The sequence below is a fragment of the Bemisia tabaci genome, chromosome 1, assembly GCF_918797505.1.
Source record: "Bemisia tabaci chromosome 1, PGI_BMITA_v3".
NCBI lineage: Eukaryota > Metazoa > Arthropoda > Insecta > Hemiptera > Aleyrodidae > Bemisia > Bemisia tabaci.
In genome coordinates this window covers 11,978,575-11,998,281 of record NC_092793.1, presented here as the reverse complement: position 1 = coordinate 11,998,281, position 19,707 = coordinate 11,978,575, and the positions used below count along the sequence as shown (strand labels likewise).

At 39.2% G+C, this 19,707-nt stretch overlaps 1 protein-coding gene across 1 annotated transcript in view; it reads left to right on the top strand.

Annotated features, from left to right (window-relative positions):
* The first annotated feature begins 5,357 nt into the window (after window positions 1-5,357).
* LOC109039651 (uncharacterized) overlaps window positions 5,358-19,707 on the top strand; it is a 39,639-nt gene continuing 25,289 nt past the window's right edge. The window contains exons 1-4 of the mRNA XM_019055244.2: window positions 5,358-5,792; window positions 16,186-16,308; window positions 16,875-17,038; window positions 18,768-18,947. Coding sequence (XP_018910789.2) covers window positions 5,675-5,792; window positions 16,186-16,308; window positions 16,875-17,038; window positions 18,768-18,947 — 585 coding nt within the window. The 5' untranslated portion in view covers window positions 5,358-5,674. The remainder of the gene's footprint in view (window positions 5,793-16,185; window positions 16,309-16,874; window positions 17,039-18,767; window positions 18,948-19,707) is intronic.

Genomic DNA, 19,707 nt, shown 5'->3' with positions numbered 1-19,707 from the left:
AGTTTTATCGATTCGATGTTAAGTTCATGAAGCTTCTAACAGAAAAAAGATAAGTACTGTATCAACGAGTGTAAAGCTTTGTTGAACAAATAGTGTAAGCACTCATCATGCAACGAATTGACGTTGTGAAGAACACCACAGCGTTGCCAAAATCGCAATCCTCCTCTTTTGCATTATTCGTATTGTTAATTTAACAAATTCGCGAATTTAAAACAAGAAAGGCAATGAGGGACGAGTGCCAGAGTGTGATTTTCAAAAACAACAATTGAACAATAATACATAGAGTGTTCCAAAAGAACTGGGACTGGCCCTGTAGTTTCTGGATTGCATTTTGCAAAAAGGAACCACAAGCATTCCAATGTCGCTAAGATAGTGCAACTTTGTTTAACTTGCAAATATGAACTAAACATCGAAACAAATTCTATCTTCACTCCCAAAAACTATAAATTCAATACAAAAATTACCTTTGTAAATTTAATTTTTCGTAAGGTTTCAGTAATTTTATCGCAAGGTATGTAAGTCGCACAATCCTAGCAACACTGGAATGCTCTCGGTTCCTTTCTGCAAAATGCAATCCAACTATGATAGGTATATTGACAAGATCTATGTGCCATTTGAACGATCAACTCATTATCTACAGACTGAGAACAAGATCAGCTCAATCGGACAATATAATTGACTGAGTTATGCCAATATTAATCCATTGAGTAAATTTTCACCCTACGGTTTTTAGAGTGATATTTTCACCGCCAAATCCAGTCTCTAAAACTGTTATCTGGTGCGCTAATTTCGCCCTAAAAATTCTGAGGAATGCTACAGCAACCTGGCATCACGGTACCGTAGTCGTTGGTTGTCACCAGTTTTCGTCGCCCGACTACGGGGACAAATTGTCCAAAGGAAAATAATTATCGATCCGTTGGTCGCAGGCGTAGGTAGCGGGTGCAGTGCACCTGCAGTCAGTGACTGTTGGTCAGTTGTGCTGGTCACAGAATCGTGTTTTGTTGCTTCTTTTTTGTAGATCAGCTAAATATAACAATATAAGTCTAAGCAGCAACTCTCTACGTTTAATATTAACTGAGATATCGCTGATTAACTGAGATTCATCTGCCATTTAAATCAATGGAAAAGGATCGATGAACAGGGTATTTGCAACGAACACCTTAATAATTGATTCTTAACCCTAACTTCTATATTGGGGAAATATCGATAGTCGATCATACACGCCTCGCCATGGGTCCATTTCTCTGTTTACTCCGTGTCTCCTATTCTTGCGAGTTCGCCTTCAATAACCGTGATGGCAATTTGCAAGGCTTGGATGCTCGAATAATTGCGCGCTGTAGTTTCGTCACTTTCGCTCTGCCTGGGCAAAGATCACGCAATGAGTGCATGTCTCTCATACCGTAATGACAAAGTTGGCAATTTTCCCTCAGTCTGGCAAGGAACTTACTGAAATATCCTGCCTTTTTTGCTCTTACTTAATTCTTAGATGTTGTTACCTCATCATGATGCCAAACATTGTGTTAAAGGCTTTTTTTTTTCCCAACTTGTTTTGCTGTTATAAATGATCTGTGTATGCACAAAAAGCTTCCATGCACAAATGAAGAAAATAAAAAAGAACTATGTGTTAGGCATTTACGCTGTCTTTAGGTCATTTAAATTTAATTTATCTGCATTTCTTTCTTTTTAGCATAATTGCGTCTAAATCCGACTCGTCTCTTCTGATTTAGCGTTGCCACGCCAGGAATAATAATTTAGTTTTTGTCATTGAAGAGTGTTCACTGTATCCTCCATTGTGTCGCTCTGCTCATGTATGGGCGGAACTCAGTTTTTACATTAGCCTTATTTTCCATAGAACTTATTTCTTTCCAGGGTTCACGAGACAATGGAGAAATGTGCACGAACGTTATAAGAGTGGCTATATGAAGTGCCCCAGGATCGAATGTGTATTTTCGTACCGTTTGGCGGCTGCCCCTTGGACTAGTGTGAGGTTGTAGGCACTTGATTGGTGATTTGTTTGTACCAGATTGTCGAGTTTGTCGAAAGGCCGATAAACTCGAACAGACAAAAGGTGAGCATGCTCTGTGAACTTTCGGAGACTCAGACCACCAAGACTCGTGTTCTTTAAATTTACCGCTGAAAAATATTCCTCAAAGTTAATACTTCCACTTAAAATTAGCGTGGAAAATAATGACTCATATATGGACGTATTTATGCTAAAAGGAACTATGTGCACAGGGATTGCATGTAATATGGTTCTCTTTTCGTTATGTGTAACTCCCTTAGAAGCGATGGTCGGTTCAATTTTTAGACATATGCACCCTATATGGACCTCTTGAGAGACCTTTAAACATACTTCTTCTTTTTCAAAATGACTATTGATTTGGACATACCATAGCACATCTCGGGCAAACTTAACCTTAATTTATCTCAAAATTCAATTACAAGAGACATCCTAAGTGTGAACGCGATACAACTATTCTCGCGAGATGGATGTCCACATTGCATATGGAAAATGTTAGACGCAATGGGGCGAGCCGTGAACTCGCAATGCTCTGCTCTATGCTACTAGCTTGAAGCACCATTACGAATAAGACAAACGCAAACAAACACAACATGGAAATAAAGCGAAGGAAAGGATGCGCGTTAACGACGGCGCAGAGATACAACTATTCGTACTCGATGGACGTCCGTGCTGCATCTGAAAAATTGAAGGCGCGATGACGCGAAGTGTGAGCTCTCAATGCTCTGCTATATCGACGGTGAAAGTCGGCAATCACATAACTCGGTTTGCGACGTCGCAGACTTCCTGTCATACTTTATTTTTTAAACGGAAAACTACTCAACGGTAATTCTTTAAAACTGCCGTGATTTTTCTTCTATGTGCGAGGAAAATTCTGCAAAAACTTCAAGGAATCATATCCATTTATTCTCCTTTAAAAAAATAACATAGTCGCGGAGATTTTCAGACACCGCAAACGAGTTATGTGATTGCCGACTTGCACCGTCGATATGCTGTTCATGAGGTGTCGCTCAGATTCGGGAGAAAAGTTAGAAAAGAGGTCCGAACACATCCTACCTTCGGCTGTATTACTCACGTAGTGCTTGAAGCACCATTACGAATAATACTAACGGGAACAAACACAATATGGAAATAGAGGGAAGGAAACGGTGCGCGTTTACAACGGGACAGAGATACAACTATTCGTACTTGATGGACGTCCGTGCTGTATCTGAAAAATTGAAGGCGCGATGACGCGAAAGGTGAGCTCTCAATAATCTGCCATATGCTGTCAACAAGGTGTCGTTCAGATTCGGGAGAAAAGTTAAAAAAGAGGCCCGAATGCGTTTCGGCTGTGTTGATACTCGTTCTTTCTCCTTCTTTCAGGTTCTTGTCTGATTCTTTTTAGGATGGATTTGCAGACCTACGTCTTAAGCTCGTATAAACCGCAGCACTGGATCAGTTATTTTGGAAATAATGGTGCTTGGACGCGTCTAGTGGCTTTGATTTTTTGTTTTCTTTAATTTCAGAAGTCTGTCGGTTGCTTCAATACTTTCAACTGTGCAATTTTTACTCAGTACGATAAATAAACTTTGAAACTGAAAACAATTTTGAGGTCTGCGCCCTTAGATGCGAGCAAGTCCGACCCTGAGGCAGAGATTTGGAACCTGGGGCATGTCTTTTGAGTAGAAACAAAAAAATTTGTATTGAAAACATCAAGTTTCATTTCCCATATGGGGGCATTTATAATATTCGATCACAAGCTCCTGGCTCTCTTTGTCTCAAAATTGGACCAATAAAAATCCCTATAAAACGGAGATAGCCAGCAACTTGCCATTTGCGCCAATTTTTTTTCTAGCTCTTTTTGACAGTGCATTACACATTGGAATATGCCATTCAGATTAAAGTTAGGGGGCAATAGTTAGGGCCAAATATTTACAGTCAAACAGAAGAAAAAGTAACCAATTTATTCAGATAATGTATTTATTTTGTAGAAGATCCTGAATCCTTTTCCTTGATGTGTTCAGATACACTAGATTCAAATTGCGAGTTCCTTCTAAATTTAATTTCAAAGACTTTCACAAGTTCCGGAGAAAATGTAATTTTATCTGAAAAGATATGGCAACGTCCAAACGCTAATACGACGTTTTCCTCGGGGTGGCAAATCGTCGTTCCCAGACGAGAGAACGTAACTGAATATCAACATTGCAAAATTCTCTCTGGTAAATTGCATTTACCAGAAAATTTTTTAGCTTTTCTATCTGAAAATTTTACTGACTTCTCATTTGCTTATGCGTAAAAAGCAGAACAATTCCGGACAAAAATTTCATTGTCATACTTTTATAAAGAATTGAATTGTCTAAGTCAATTTTGCAACCTTGGAATGGCGCGGCGTCAGATTCCTTCCCCTGTAAAACTAAGAGTCCAGTGCTGTGAAATCACTTTAAACCCAAGTAGAATTTTTCAACGGAAAAATTGCGATATTTTGAAACGAAGTTGCGAATTTTTTACGATTTCTTCGCGATAAAATTGCTAGGATCATCGACATCTCAGCGATTATCCCCGATCATACCGCAATTTTATCACTACAAAATCGCGTTCGATAAAATTGAAATTTTATATAAATTTTTTACAATTTTTTGTTTGATTATATTACGATTAATCGCATTCGAAAAAATCAGGATATGAGTGAAAATCTATTCAATAAAATGGCAATTTATGGCAATATTTTATCTGATAAAATTGCAATAATCGACGTGGATAAAATGGCAATGCTTCTCTGATGAAATCGTAACTAATAGCGATCACCGCAAACTTAGGTCTCAGCTACTGCCATGCTAAGGAACAACGCCGTATGAACCTTCAGGCGTTGCAAAATTGCCTTTGATAAGGTACAAATTTACTGTGGAAGTTGAGAATATCCCTCTTCGAATTTCTCGGACAAAATTGTTCGCACTTTAATCTGACACACCTAAAAATGTTGAGGAAAAATTTTGCCAATTTCAAGGAAAAATATCCAAAATGAACACTTTTTTGAGGGAAAAGCAACTCTCGAATGTCTACGGCGTTTTTCCTTAGCACGGCAGTAATGGCGATCACTGCTAAAGGGTCTCAGCTAGGAGCAAGGACGGAAAGGTCCACGACTCCACGGTATAGTTGTGGTGGCGAAGAAGAGGAGGGTCAAAGTCCATGGCGCGGGTGGACTCAATATTGGACTTGGGAAGGTGGACGCACACGGCACATTTGGGCTATACCAGAGGCGGGCCCTGCGAAGATGGCGCGGCGGCGGTCGTGAAACTGACGTCGGGTTGGTCGGGCCCTGCAGGGTTAAGAAGGGTTAAGGCAACGCTCACCGTCTGTGTCGTCCTATATCTGCGTGCCTACTTCTGCCACAGTATCTCCGATTAAACCTAAACTAATAAAAGCCGCCCGAGATAGTAAGGCACATTATCTCCTTGAATGACAATCTAGTAGATCCGTCCGGCCCATCTTATTGTCATGTTCTCCCGCTACCCGTCATGGCCGCGGGCTACCGTCACGGCCTTTTTCGCGCATTTTTGACATTTTCCCCCATCGTCTTTTGAGTTTTTCGCGGATCCGTGACGCAGCACGTCCGTGCCTGGAAGCTTCTTTCAGTTTTCCTCGAGTTTAGTTCGATTTTTAGTAGTTTTCACAATGAAGAAAGAAGTGAAGGAGAAATCTGGCGATCCCGGCTGGGTGGAGTTTTGCCAAAGGATGAACATAAACCCCAACCTGGTCATGTTGAAAGTTACGCTCTTTGTCATGTACGGAGGTAAGAACTACGATTTTTTTTTTCGATTTTGAAAGTTTTGCCACTCCTCACAGCGTTGCGTATGTCTGAGGGCCAACTTACCCTCCGGTTTGGTTAGTTTTGGTCTCCTAACCCGACAGTATTCGGCTGCCGAAAGGTCTCTCCGGAAAAAAAAAATTAAGTTTTTTTTTTATGTTAATCTCCATTCCTTTTTGCAATTTGTCCACGTACTCCACAAACTTCGATGTTTACCTTTATGTCGACTCAAAGTGTGATTGCTGTCAAGTGTTGTTTATCACGAGAGGACATATTCATCAGAATAGGATTGACAGATATGCAACGCTTGTATACCTACGTTACAAAAAAAAAGATGAAGCCTGACTGTAAATCTGTTTCGCAATTTCAATATGCGCTGTGATTTTTATGGAAAAGTCTAAGAATATATGAATGATGATTAGATAGTGATTTGGATGTGCATTCTCAATTATACTTTAATGGCAAACTCATTATTACAGGAGTGCTCGAGTTTTACTGGGACGTATTTATATTAGAAGGAATTATGAGCATATGAATAAAATGAAAAAAAAAATGGCTCTACATGAAATATGCACAAACCCCTTATAAACGTAAATCTTTTTAGTATAAATGCGTCCACACCAGTCAGTTCAGGCTTGTTTCTACATGAGCATGCTGACAATGAGATGCCTATATTTATTTTTAATATTAAAAGAATAGAAAAGGATGTGTAGTTTAGTGTTCTGTCTCAGTGTTAAGAGCTAATCTTTATTTAGACGATCAAAGTTTTCTCATTGCGGATGATTCAAAAGGCAAAACAAAAAATAAATAAATAAAATCAGCCAAATCAGAATTTGTTCGTATGCTTTATTGCAATTCAAAATAAGGTCAGTTTGATAGATAGTTAGTTAGTTAATTAAATTACGGCTACCAGCAACTTGATTGTTTACGTCAAAGACCAGGAATTCACCTTAAATTTTGAGTTTTACTTGTTTAAGCAGCTTTAAAATATCGGTGGTTACTTTTGGATCATCAGAGCTGAAATGATAGTTGTTTTAATAAAAGGGTGCTGGTGCCAGGTTTCAAAATATTTTTTCACAAATAAAAGGAGTCTTTACCGATTTTACCAAATTTTACTGATTGACGCGATACGAAAGGTCGAAATTGGTATTTCAACCCTACAAAGTTTTATTAGAATGCTTGTTTATTCCATTAAAGCACATGAGGGCTTTGTATACCATCCAGACCAGGGGCGGACTGGAAGTCGAAAAGTTAGGGGGCGACCTAGATTTTGGGGGCCCCTCCTGTCGTTCGGGGGTCCCTCTAAGGAGAATCCGGGGGCCCTCCCCCGGAAAATGTGGAAAATTACACACTTTTTAAACGCAATTTTATGCATTATTGGAGTCAAATTCTACAGTATTTGAACTTCAAAATAACCCATTCTCAGGATTCTTCGGGGCCCCTTCATCACAAAAGCTTTAGACGACCTTTCATGTCACTTAGAGAAAAATTTTCAAGGATTTTGGACCTTTTAGTGACTGAATAGGATAAAAAAATTACAACATTACAGGGGTAAAACCATAACTCGAAAAAAATTCGCCGCGGGGGCCCCTCGGGACCTCCGTGGCAAATTGTTAGGAGGCGATCGCCTCCCCGCCCCATGGCCAGTCCGCCCCTGATCCAGACTACAACGCCTCAAAGTAAAGATATCAACGTATTTATCCCTGTCGAATATGATCCGAATTTGAACGTGGCAGTCATTATCATAGCAATGGAATAGCATCAGAATAGCATAGTATAGCATAGAATTTTACAGAAGCTAAACACACAAGATATAGAGTTAAAATGCTTAACTTTCCATTTTCAAGAGTGGAAAATAAAGGACCCGAAGAAGAACGGACGATTCATTTTTTTGGGAGTGGACAGGTCGAAAGGGGGGGGGGGATTTCATTTCCGTGCCATACGTATGCAAGAAATCACAAAAAATCAAAACTGATAGTCTTACAAATTGTAATCCACAATGCCTTGTGTTTTATTTGATATTTAAAACACATGGAGAAGGTGGCATGAAATAAAGACATGAGAACCAGAGGGATTAAATTACACTGCAACACAGTAAGGTCTCTCTTACGTTTTTTTTTACTCAAGAACGGTTGGGGAACTTTCCTTTAAAAGCTTTAATGAACTCCTGAGGGGTTTCACTGATAATCCTTCAACTTTTTTATTTAAAATCATTACATTAAAAAATTGGTCAAGGGAAACTTTTTCACGTTGCGGTGCAATTAAACCCGTCTACTTCTCACATCCAAAGGGACGAATCAATCATTTTGTCTGGGGCCCCCGAATATAACAATAGCCGTGGGCCCCTAAAAATATTTTTAAAAAACTTTCAGTATGAATTACCCTTATGAATCCGGACACCGGACAGATCCCGTTTTCAGGAAAGTTTGCCTTTCCCAAATAATAGCAACAGACATATCGTTTGGGTAGGCCAGAGGCGAATAGATGCTCATCTCCCCCACTTTATTTAAAAGTTGACCATTGTGTTTGGAAATTTTGGTCAAGTTTGATCGATAGTCCCTTCAGATTTTAAGGTGATTCGATGGACGCCATATTTTGTGTCAGAACGGCATGCGATGTATCGCATCAATTGGTTCCATTTTTTCAGCTACTCGTCATTTTTTTCCAATTTTGAGATCGCAATTCTGTTGTTAGGAGACTAAAACACTCACTTACCAATTTTAACAAAGAAATTCAACATAATAAAGGCGTGTATTTTTTAGAGAGAAAATATCGCATTCAAGGGTAGAAAAGATGAGTGTGATAACTATAGAGGACTGTCGGTTGCAGGTACCCTGAGCAAAGTGTATGGAAAAATCTTGAAAGCAAAAATTGAAGAGGAGTGGAAAGAACATGAAGCGGAAGAGCAAGCAGGTTTCAGAGCCGGTCGGTCAACGATTGATCACTTATTTACCATCATCCACGTCATAGAGAAAAAGAAGGGAGTTGGCCAGGAATTACATCTAGTGTTTGTGGATCTCCAGAAAGCTTACGATAGTGTGCCATTGATGAAACTTTGGGAAGCCTTGAACAAAAGGGGTTTTAGTGGGGGACTAATTAGTGCTATTAAGGAATTTTATGGTGGGGCTTTCTCTAGGGTTAAATCGCATGGGGAGTTATCGTTGGGGTTTTTAATTACTAAAGGACTGAAACAAGGGTGTTGTTTGTCGCCAACCTTATTTAAAGTGTACCTGGAAGAAGTTTTAAAGGAATGGAAAAGATGCTGTTCGGGAATGGGCGTCCCGCTACGTGAAGATGGCACCCTTTATACTCTGTGCTTTGCTGATGATCAGGTGGTAATAGCTCAGGACGAAGAAGATGCGAATTACATGACGCGGAAGCTAGTGGAAGTATACCGAAAGTGGGGAATGGAAGTAAATGTGGTTAAGACGGAGAAGTTGGTTATCGGTGGTGATCAGCAAAGCATTGAACTGGAGGATGGCCGGAAGATCCTGGACTGTGAAGAGTATAAATATCTCGGAGTTTGGTTAACTAAGGACGGAAATTTGGATCGGGCCATTAAAGATCGGAATGTGCAAGGCAGGAAAGCTATCGCGATGCTAAATGGGGTTCTCTGGGACCAGAGTATCTCCAAGGAGACCAAAAGGAAAATTTACAACGTCATCGTGAAGAGTATCGTAACTTACGGGAGTGAGGTCTGGCAACTTAAGAAAAGAACTGAAGACATGCTTAGGGCAACCGAGATGGACTTTTGGCGAAGGTCTGCTGGGATATCGAGAAGAGAGCGTATCCGCAATGAAAGGGTACGCGAGATAATGGGTGTGGAAAAGGACATCGTGCACGATATCAGGTCCAAGCAGTTGGTCTGGTATGGACATGTGCGAAGGATGGCAGATGATCGGTTGCCCAAGCAGGTCTTCGATTGGGTTCCTCCCGGAAGGCGACGGCGTGGACGTCCTGTGAAAGGTTGGCGACAAGGGGTGGAGGAGGAGATCAGAAGGTGCCAATTGCCTGATGATCTCTGGGAGGATAGGGGGCAATGGCGATTGGGCGTCGCAGAGCGCGAGGCGGCGCTATAATCGCGACTTTATGTATGTATGTAAATATCGCATTCGAGTGTAGTTTAGATATCAGTATCGAATGCGATATTTTCTCTCTAAAAAATACACGCCTTTATTACGTTGAATTTCTTCGTTAAAATTGGCAAGTGAGTGCTTTAGTCTCCTGACAACAGAATTGCGATCTCAAAATTGGAAAAAAATGGAGAGTAGCTGAAAAAATGGAACCAATTGATGCGACACATCGCATGCCGTTCTGACACAAAATATGGCGTCCATCGAATCACCTTAAAAAGTCTTGCCTCTCTTCAAGCAAATTTCGCAACTCTGAAAGCAAATTCCCTTCTCTCAGCAAGTTTTGCCCCCTCCCACTCTCCTTAAGATTTGCCTAAATAATAACGCTATAGAATCCCAACACCTTTTTTATTCATATTCCATTTCCATTAGTTTCAATTCATTCTAAACTGGGATTAGATACTGACCATGAAACGATCGTTGATACAGAATTGATTATCTGTGCGAAATATTGCCGAAAACAAGTATCGTAAAATTCTCACTCTAGGTCACGATGCATGCATTACCGAATACCTATTTTGTCAAGTCTCATGTTTCTATGGGATCATCGGACGAATAGACTGGATCCTCCGCAGGAGACAAAAAAATACTTTTCAACTAATAATCGCCAAGTTATAGTTTACAGTGGCTCCATTTTGACGCAATAAGCCGATGGTCAAGGGGTCAGTGGCGTGGCGTGCTTTGCGATATATCGATTGATCTGCCATTTAAACCTTTGGAAAAGGATCAATAGATAGAGTGTTTGCGACGAACACCTTCATAATAGATTCTATATTACAGCTTCAAATGGAGGAAATATCGATAATCGATGCCTCGTGCCTCGCCAATGCAAGGGGTGAGTGCAGTTGGTGAGCTGCCGGTTTCAAAACAGTGCAAAGTCCACCCTTGGCCTTGCTCTCTCTCGAAGAGTATCAAAATAGAATGCGTCGGTGATAAAGGTATTCGGAAAAATACATATCTTGAGGCACTGACAAACGACATAAATACCACTCCGCTTCGACTATTCGAGTTTGACCACCCTCATTTACTGAGCCGCACCGTTGACCTTCGAGCTTAAGAACGTTCTGAATGGTATTAGAAATCAGCATTGCTCATTGGCGGATCCAGACAATTGGCAACATTGTCTTCCCTCCATTTAAACCTATGGAATTATATCGATTCTTGGAGGGGCCAGGTGATCCGACAAGAATCGATCATTTAGCGTAGGTTTAAATGGAGAAAATTCGGTGTTGCCAAATTGCTGGATCCGCCTCTAGCATTGCTTCAATTTTGCGAAAATTTGACATCGGTTGAAACGATAAAATGCTTACCGTGCTCTTGCCTAAGCGATCATAAAGCCAAGACTGAAGACGCTTTACACCAAGTGAAAGAGTGAAACAAAATTTCAGTTAATTTGTGGGGCGGGGGGTAGAAAATTAAGTAATTCGAGCCTTCGGTTTACTCTAAGGGTTCCCCGTATTTTCCATATTTTTCTTCGCAAATAGTACCAAAATCAACACAGAATTTGGACTGATCTGTTTTTCAACTCCTCTCTCATCAGAAAGCAAATATAATTATTTTCCGAGTGCTAATAAATTAAAAGATACCACAGGAGAAAGAGTTGAGTCTAATTTTTAAAAATATCGAAATTCAGTGTAGTGGCGTGCTTTGAGATATATGGATTGATCTGCCATTTGAACCTACCGAAGAGGATCGATAAACAGGGTGTTCGCAGCGACCACTTTCATAATCGATTCTTTACTAAAGTTTCAAATGGGGAAATATCGATAATAATCGACCATTAACGCCTCGCCACTGGAAATTTTAGTTATTTCGCCTGCACTGGTCTCTGAGGTTACCATGTGGAAAATGTGCCGTGAAGCTCACTTTCTCTTTTCAATGTGTAAAGTTCACCGATGTCATAAAGTGGATGAAACCAGAAAGCTTAAACTCGAGAAGAGAGAAAGTCATAGCCCAATAGCACTAATGGAGAGTGCCGAGAGTCGCCCCAAAAGCGCACACCCCTAAACAAAAGAAAACTTGAGAAGAAACATATACATGATTTTTTTGAACGCCTTAACTAGGATTTAATGCGAGAAACTTTAGGCCGGCTTCGAAGATTTTTCTTTGAAAATTTCGCACTGAAACGTCAAAAAGCATTTTCTCAAAAGAGGGAAAATCCAAACACTGGCCATTGGCGAATCCAGCAAATTGGCAACATTGCCTTTTCTCCATTTAAACCTATAGAAATGTATCGATTTTTAGAGGGGCCAGGTGCTCCGGCAAGAATCGAATATTTAACATAGCCTCAAGTGGTGGAAATCCAGTGTTACTGAATTCATGGATCCACCTCTGCACTGGACGACTCGTTCATGCACGTTAAAAAAAAACTCTACGAATCTTGCTCAGATACCTAAAGTTTTGTGATTTCAAGGACCGGCAACGTTGCAATATATTTGAACAACCAATGTATTTTTCGGAAAATTACCAACATCGCGATAAAAATCTGTATTAGCTTACTTCATTGGCACAGCCACAACATGTGCCTCTAAAAAGCAAAGCTTTCTCAGTCAGCATCACATGCGCTAAACAATGAGCGAATTTCAATACAACGCCTGGATACAACTATTCGAGCTCTACGGATGCCCACGTTGCATATGCACGAATATGAAGGAGTTTTCATTCTCAAGGCACTCACCACTCAACACTTCACTCGCGCGTCGGGGCATAGCGGCGCGGCGGGCTATATTGCGATAATACGAAATGAGAGAGCGCCTTCAATTCTTCGTTTATGCTATGCAGAGATCTCTCAGACAAGAACAGTTGTTCTACGAATCATGCTCAGCACATATTATATCAAAACTGAAGTTTAAAATACCCTCACAGCCTACGCATGTGTTTAAACTATTGTGCGTAATGAGCCGTCACATTTTAAATTGAAAGCTAATAATCAGTAAGCAACTTTTATAAGAAAACCGATGGAACCTTGTTTAAATTTCTCCGATCTGTCGAGGATATAAAATTCAAAATTTCCGTATCGTATCATATCATATCATATCAAACCTTTCTCAGTTACTCTTCCTACTAGGCGCCGTTGCGCCGCGGATGCGGTTGTGGGTGGCGAGTGCCCAGCCAGTGAAAACTCCTTCATTTCCTTGCATACGCAACCTGGACATCCAGGAAGCTGGAATAGTTGCATCCAGGTATTATAATGAAATTCGTTCAGTGTTCGCTGCATGCAATACTACTTGAAGATGCTTTTTTGTCATATTCGTGTCATGGTAGTAAGATGCGTCCAAGTGTTTCTCTTAATCGAAATTTCTCGTGTTTAATGAGTCATTAATTACTTGATGTATGATTTCATGATGGCAAAATTGTGCCTACTTTACACGATATACTCTACACAGATTTAGGACTAGATCTGTCTAGTTCTTAACCCCGCATGAGAGATTGATAGTCTTCACACTTTCCTCTTACTCCCCTTTCCTCTCCAATCACAAATGCAATTAGGGAGGATACATATACTCCTCAACTCTCCCCAAGTAGCAGTGATCGCGATAAGTTGCGATTTGAGCAGAGAATGTATCGTGATTTTATCGACGTCGATTTATCGGATTGAAAATTGCGATGAATTTCGATTTCATGGCTTAAATTTGTAATTAAATCGTGATTTCATCGACAGCGATTCATTGAAATAGTATCACACAAAAATCGTTGTAAGTTAAGATAAAATTTCGATTTGACCGACCGAGATTTTATGGGGATAAAATTGCAACAAGATTGAGCATAATCGCTCAGATGTTGATGATCCTAGCAATTTCATCGCCAAAAAATCTTTGGACAATCGCGACATCAAAATATCGCGATTTTTTTGTTAAAAAATGCTTCTTGGGTCCGTGAAAAAATTTCTCTCCACCCTCTGACCATCCTCTTTCTCCCCACTCTGACACCTTTCTTTCTCTCATCTAAGAGTTCAAGCATCTTTTTATCAAATTTTAAATAAATCCACTTCAAAAAAAAGAAAGAAAGAAGAAATAACACATGTTTATCGAAATCAAGTCTTGACGGGCGGTTTCCTCAGAGGAAAATCTTTAAAATTCGTCGGTACATAGGTACTCACGCTGTGCAAGCTTGAGACTGAACAAGCAGGCTTACACAAAACATTGTGTAATGTTTGTCAACCTATGATAAATGGCTTTAAATATGGGATCGAACCGAAGCCGGGGGATTTTGATTCTGTTTACTCTCAGATAATGTTTCACTCAGGTCATGAAATCTGATGTATTTAATTCCTCATAACATTACAAGACTCTATGACTTTGAGCATGTATGCAATCACGGTTGGAGCGTATTCTGTACTTCAAGAGTAAAATCAATCCAAATGAGCGGATTTGTCACGACGTTAAGAAGAGATGAAATAGCTCACGATTATTTACATTCAGTAGTTAATTTCAGATTTTCGATAAAATGGAGGGTTTGCAGTTGTCTTAAATTTTGTAAATTTCATGTTTCAAATGAAATTAATAACAGAACTGAGCACAAGGATACCCTCTGTTCCTAAATTGAACAATTATTTCGTCACCTTCCAGGCAAAGTATCACAAGCGCCATGCGACGTTTAAAAATTTCCGCCGCCATTTTATTTCTTTACTGAGAAATTGTTGGTTGAATCTGTTTGGAAATTTCACTAAATTTTATCGGCAGCACAAAGAAAATTCAGTGAAATTTTCGGACAGCTTCGTTGAACAATTTCTCTGTAAAAAAATAAAATGGCGGCGGAAATTTTTAAACGTCGCATGGAGCTTGTGATACTTTGCCTGGAAGGTGACGATTTGGAGAACCTATGGCAAAATAACCTAATCTGTTATGATACATATGTTTAAATAACCTAATCTATTATGATACATGCGTTTTAATAACCTAATCTGTTATGATACATATGTTTAAATAACCTAATCTGTTATGATACATATGTTTAAATAACCTAATCTGTTATGATACATATGTTTAAATGTGAAATGCCGCCAGATGACGTCAAAAGGCGGCACATTTCCTCCCTTTTAGACCCATTTTTCTACAATGTCCCATTCAAGGAGAAAATTATGAAAAATACTGCGAACTCTCATAGATGAAGCAATAACATTTTTTGGCACAAATTCTCCAATTAATGTATTGGTTTTATCATTACTTTCTGCAAATTGAAAAGGAACCTAGTTAATTTTTCCAAGAAAACTCTAAGAAAAGGAATGCATCAAACAGCTCTCTAGGTACATTTAAGCAATCGACGAAACAGATGAGCAACTCAATTCCCCTTCACTTCGGAGGCTACAAAATTGAGTCATTTGGGAGTCAAAAGTGTTTCATCGATCGCTTTGATTTCTGATTACGTGCGATGTGAATGAGTCTCGAAACGAATATTTATTTCGAGATTCAAACAATTTGGCGACCGCGTCCTTCTCAAAGAAACGGTTCAATTATTATTGTTGATTGGCGCATTAGATGTCTTGCTAAGAACTTGCATGATGGACCTGATGTCCAGGGATTGTCGCTTTACAAAAATTAACAATTTTGCTTGCTTCGGAATAAAAATTTGGTAGCTCTCTTTGTAAAATGCCACTGAAAAAAAACTTCAGTTACAAAGACTGAGCCTCAGTTCACATGGAACACTGGGGATTTTGGTCCAGGTAACTGGAGTTTTCTGAACCAAACTCCGGTCAGAAGTCTTCAGTAAATTAATAATATAAGCCTTAGCATTCTTAACGAAAACTTCAGCCACCTAAACTGAAGTTTAGTGCCCATAACCGCGAATGGAGAATTTGCACGCAAATTTTTTATTGCTTCATCTGAAAGTGCTTAAAGAGCTGATTTCACAGTATTTTTTGTAATTTTTTTCTGACATGGGAAATGCTTTAAAAATAGATTTAAAAGAGAGAAAATGCACCGCCTAGTGACGTCATCTGGCGGCATTTCCCATTTAAACACATGTATTTTAGCAGAATCAGTTCTTTTGTCATTTCTCCTCTAATAATTGCTCAATTTATGAATGAAGGGTATCTCAGTGTTCAGTTCACTCAGTAGAATCCACTTAAACACGAAATTTATCAAATTTCAGACCCTTGCAAATTCTCCATTGCGGTTATAAGGTGGACTGAAAACCAGTTTTCTATCGAAGCGACTTTTTTCCTCCATTTACATGTATTATAGCAAATGTATCTGAAGAGGAGAAAAATTGACGAATTTTAATTCACTCCTAATTTTATGTTTCAGCCAGCGCATCTCTAGTCCCTTTCTTAACGATTCACATGCAGAGTATCGGCCTTACCGTAGAAGAAATTGCGGTTGTTTACTTAGCTTTGCCTTTAACTACGTTCCTAGCACCTCCTGTCACAGGTAGTATTCACCTGAATTTTCCTTTTTTAATGTATTCAAACATTTTTTTACCTTTTTTTAATGTACACATTTTTTAATGCACGCAAAATATATTAATAATAATCCGCAGCATTTTTTATAATATATCGTACATTTTTAAATTAAGATCTGCTAATCTAAGTCCTACCTCAACACAGCTTATTTTATACACGACAATAAATTATATACAAGTTTGCGTATTCTTACTTCTAACATATTAAAAGTCTGCAATTTGAACCACTTTCATAACTTCAATGTATTTTTTACCACGTGAGTAGCATGGAGTTGAATCCGAGTTTGCAATAGAGAATAACCCCGTCTTTTGAAATCTTTTTAAATCTATAGATCTAATGTAAATAATGTTAAAATGTACTCATCAAATTCAAAATATTGCTCATGTGTGGGATAATTAACCTAAAATATAGCCAATAGTATATCATGACCAGAATTATACAGATCAAGAACTACACAGATTTGGGTCACGTGATCCATTATGAATATTTTCATTGTCCACATAATTAATGCTTCAAAATTTTGTTTGTTGGAAGGATTTTTGGTGGATAAATTTGGGCATTATAAACCGGTGCTAATAATCTCACTAGTTCTTAACGTTGTCTTTCATCACGCTTTGATGCTGATTCCCCAGATGGAAACACCAGGAGAGATGCCGTCCGCTTACGTGATGAGACATCCAACTACCGGTAAAGTTGAGGTGAATTTTTCACAGTTTCATCATTTTTACGATTTTTTTATAGTTTCATGACTTTTTATGAATAGACCTTTTGCAAAAAAAAAATTGTATTGCTTGCATCGAAATAACTTCGCACAGTTTCATCATTTTTACGAGTTTTTTACAGTTTCATGACTTTTTATAAATAGACCTGTTACACAATTTTTTTTATTGCTTGTATCGAAATAACTACGGATCTTGATGTCAAAGGAATTTTTCTGGGTTTTTTTTTACCACCGGAAACCCCCAAAACATCAACTTAAAGCGCCCCAAAATTCGGGGTTTCCGAGCGGTCTTTTTTACGCGGGAACGGATCCGATAATTTCGCGACGTCACAGTGCTTGACAAACCGGTCCTCATCGTTACATGTATTCCGTAGGCCGATTATTGAAATTGATAGACAAAGCTATGGACAAAGATGACAAAAGGGATATGGAGGGAACCTATTGGTGGAAGTGGTGGTTTCGATGGACAAAGGAGTAGGTAATAGACTAACTAACGGCAACCTACGAGAGACCCGACAGTTAGTCCATCATTATCTCCCTCAGTCTATAAGAACACCATTTCAACCATACATCGCTCCATACCCCCTATGTCCTCTTTGTCTATAGCTTTGTCTATCAATTTCAATACAGGCATCGATGTCCCAGACAGGAGCCGCTTGAAGAGGAGACCAGGTTTGTCATACACTGGGACGTCACGAGTGTACCGGATCCGTTCCCGCCTAAAAGTGACTGTTTTAAATGGGTTGGTTCCTAAAATAGCTTTTTTGAGTTTGGGAGATGATTTCAATATTTTTCAACAGCGGCATCGTCCTTTTCATAAAATTTGCCTCTGGAATCAGTCATCAATTCACAAATCTCCGTACCTTGCGACAGGTCTATTACATATAGTTTCATCATTAAATGCGATGTTTTCATGTTTACGATAAAATTGAAATGATTCGATCCTCGCACGTGGAGGTGCATCCCACCTTGATCCATGTTATAAGTCGAACGATCGGTGAAAAGGAGGCTTTGCAGGTGTCTGGAATTTTGTAAATTTTGTGTTTAAAATGACACTACTACGAAAACCGAGCATGGGAATATGCTTGGTTTCTAAATTGAACAACTATTGGAGGAAATACTTGTGTGAAAATGGGAAATGCACCAGATCACGTCACAAGGCGGCATATTTTCCCCTTTTTATATATATTTTTCTACAATTTCCCATTTCAGAAAACAATCATGAAAAACACTGCGAACGCAGCTCATCAAACACTATCCGATGAAGCAATAAACATTTCGTGAGCAAATCCTCCAATGTATGTATGAGGAATTGATGAGCTGAAGGTAGGATAGTAACCAATCCTCCAATGTATGTATCGGGAATTGATGAAGTAAATGTAGGATAGTAACCAATCATGCTATGTGCTACCGCGGTGGATGACGTCATACCCCGCCCCGTGTTTCTTGGAGGGCAGCAATCGATTTTCGATATTGCCTCATTTGAAGCTGTGGAAAAAAATCGATTATTATAAGGTGTTCGTTGCGAACACTCTGTTTATCGATCCTTTTCTATAGGCTTAAATGGCAGCTCATTCGATATCGCAAAGCACGCCACGCCACTGGCGGGCAGTAAATTCGTCAACTCTGATACGTTGAAGTATGGAAGTAGGGATTTTAAGATTTTAGCCATTGATATATTCCTTAAATTTGCCTATGGTTTTCAGGTGTGGTGGAGTCCATGCCCGAGTCGGGAGTGCCCCGAAGAGGAAGAACTTAACATGGTTTTGGATGATTGCATCGACTATTGCAGCGTCAAACCGCCCGAAAGCACGCCCCCTCCCTCCTGGTTCAAAGGAATCGAAAAAAGTATTGCATACAGGCCGCCGACGCTTCTTGGTCACTCGGTAAGCACCATATTCAATGTTTTCTTCTTTTTCAGTCATATGAATCGTACTCGATACATCAAACAGGGGAGATTGTATCGAAATCGATGTTAGGAATCATCGAAATATTGTTAGGAATTTTCTCATTTTTACCTTTTCCTACTTAAATCCTAAAATTTCCCTTCGAGGTTATTATGGTCTAGTGTTTTCAACCAAACGATACATCCAACTACTATCGAATACGGTCTATTGAAAAGACATTCGGTTTAAGGCTAAAAAATTAAATGCGACGTTACCCAAGTAGGAGTGATCGCGATTGGTTGCGATTTGATCAGAGGAAGTATCGCAATTTTACGAACGTCGATTTTTTGCAATATAATCGGATACAAAATTGCGATATATGTCGATTTCATCGCATAAATGTGTAATAGAATTGCGATTTATTCGACGGCGATTCATTGCAATATTATCGAAAGAAACGGGAGGAATTGGAATACAATTTCGATGTTATGGAACGCGGTTCTTTAGAGATGAAATTGCGACAAGATTGAGGATCATCGCTTAGATTTTGATGCTCCTAGAGATTTTATCACCAAAAAATTGTAAAAGAACGCTATTTAATTTTAAATATCGCGATTTTCCCGCTGCTGCTTGGGAACGTGGCCCAATAGAAATCAGAGCAAATTTTGTTAAACTAAAAATTGTAATTATTCAGGAGCCAAAAAAAAAAAAAAAAAAAAAAAGAATTAATAAATGGGACTATCTCTTCTGGAAGTAATTA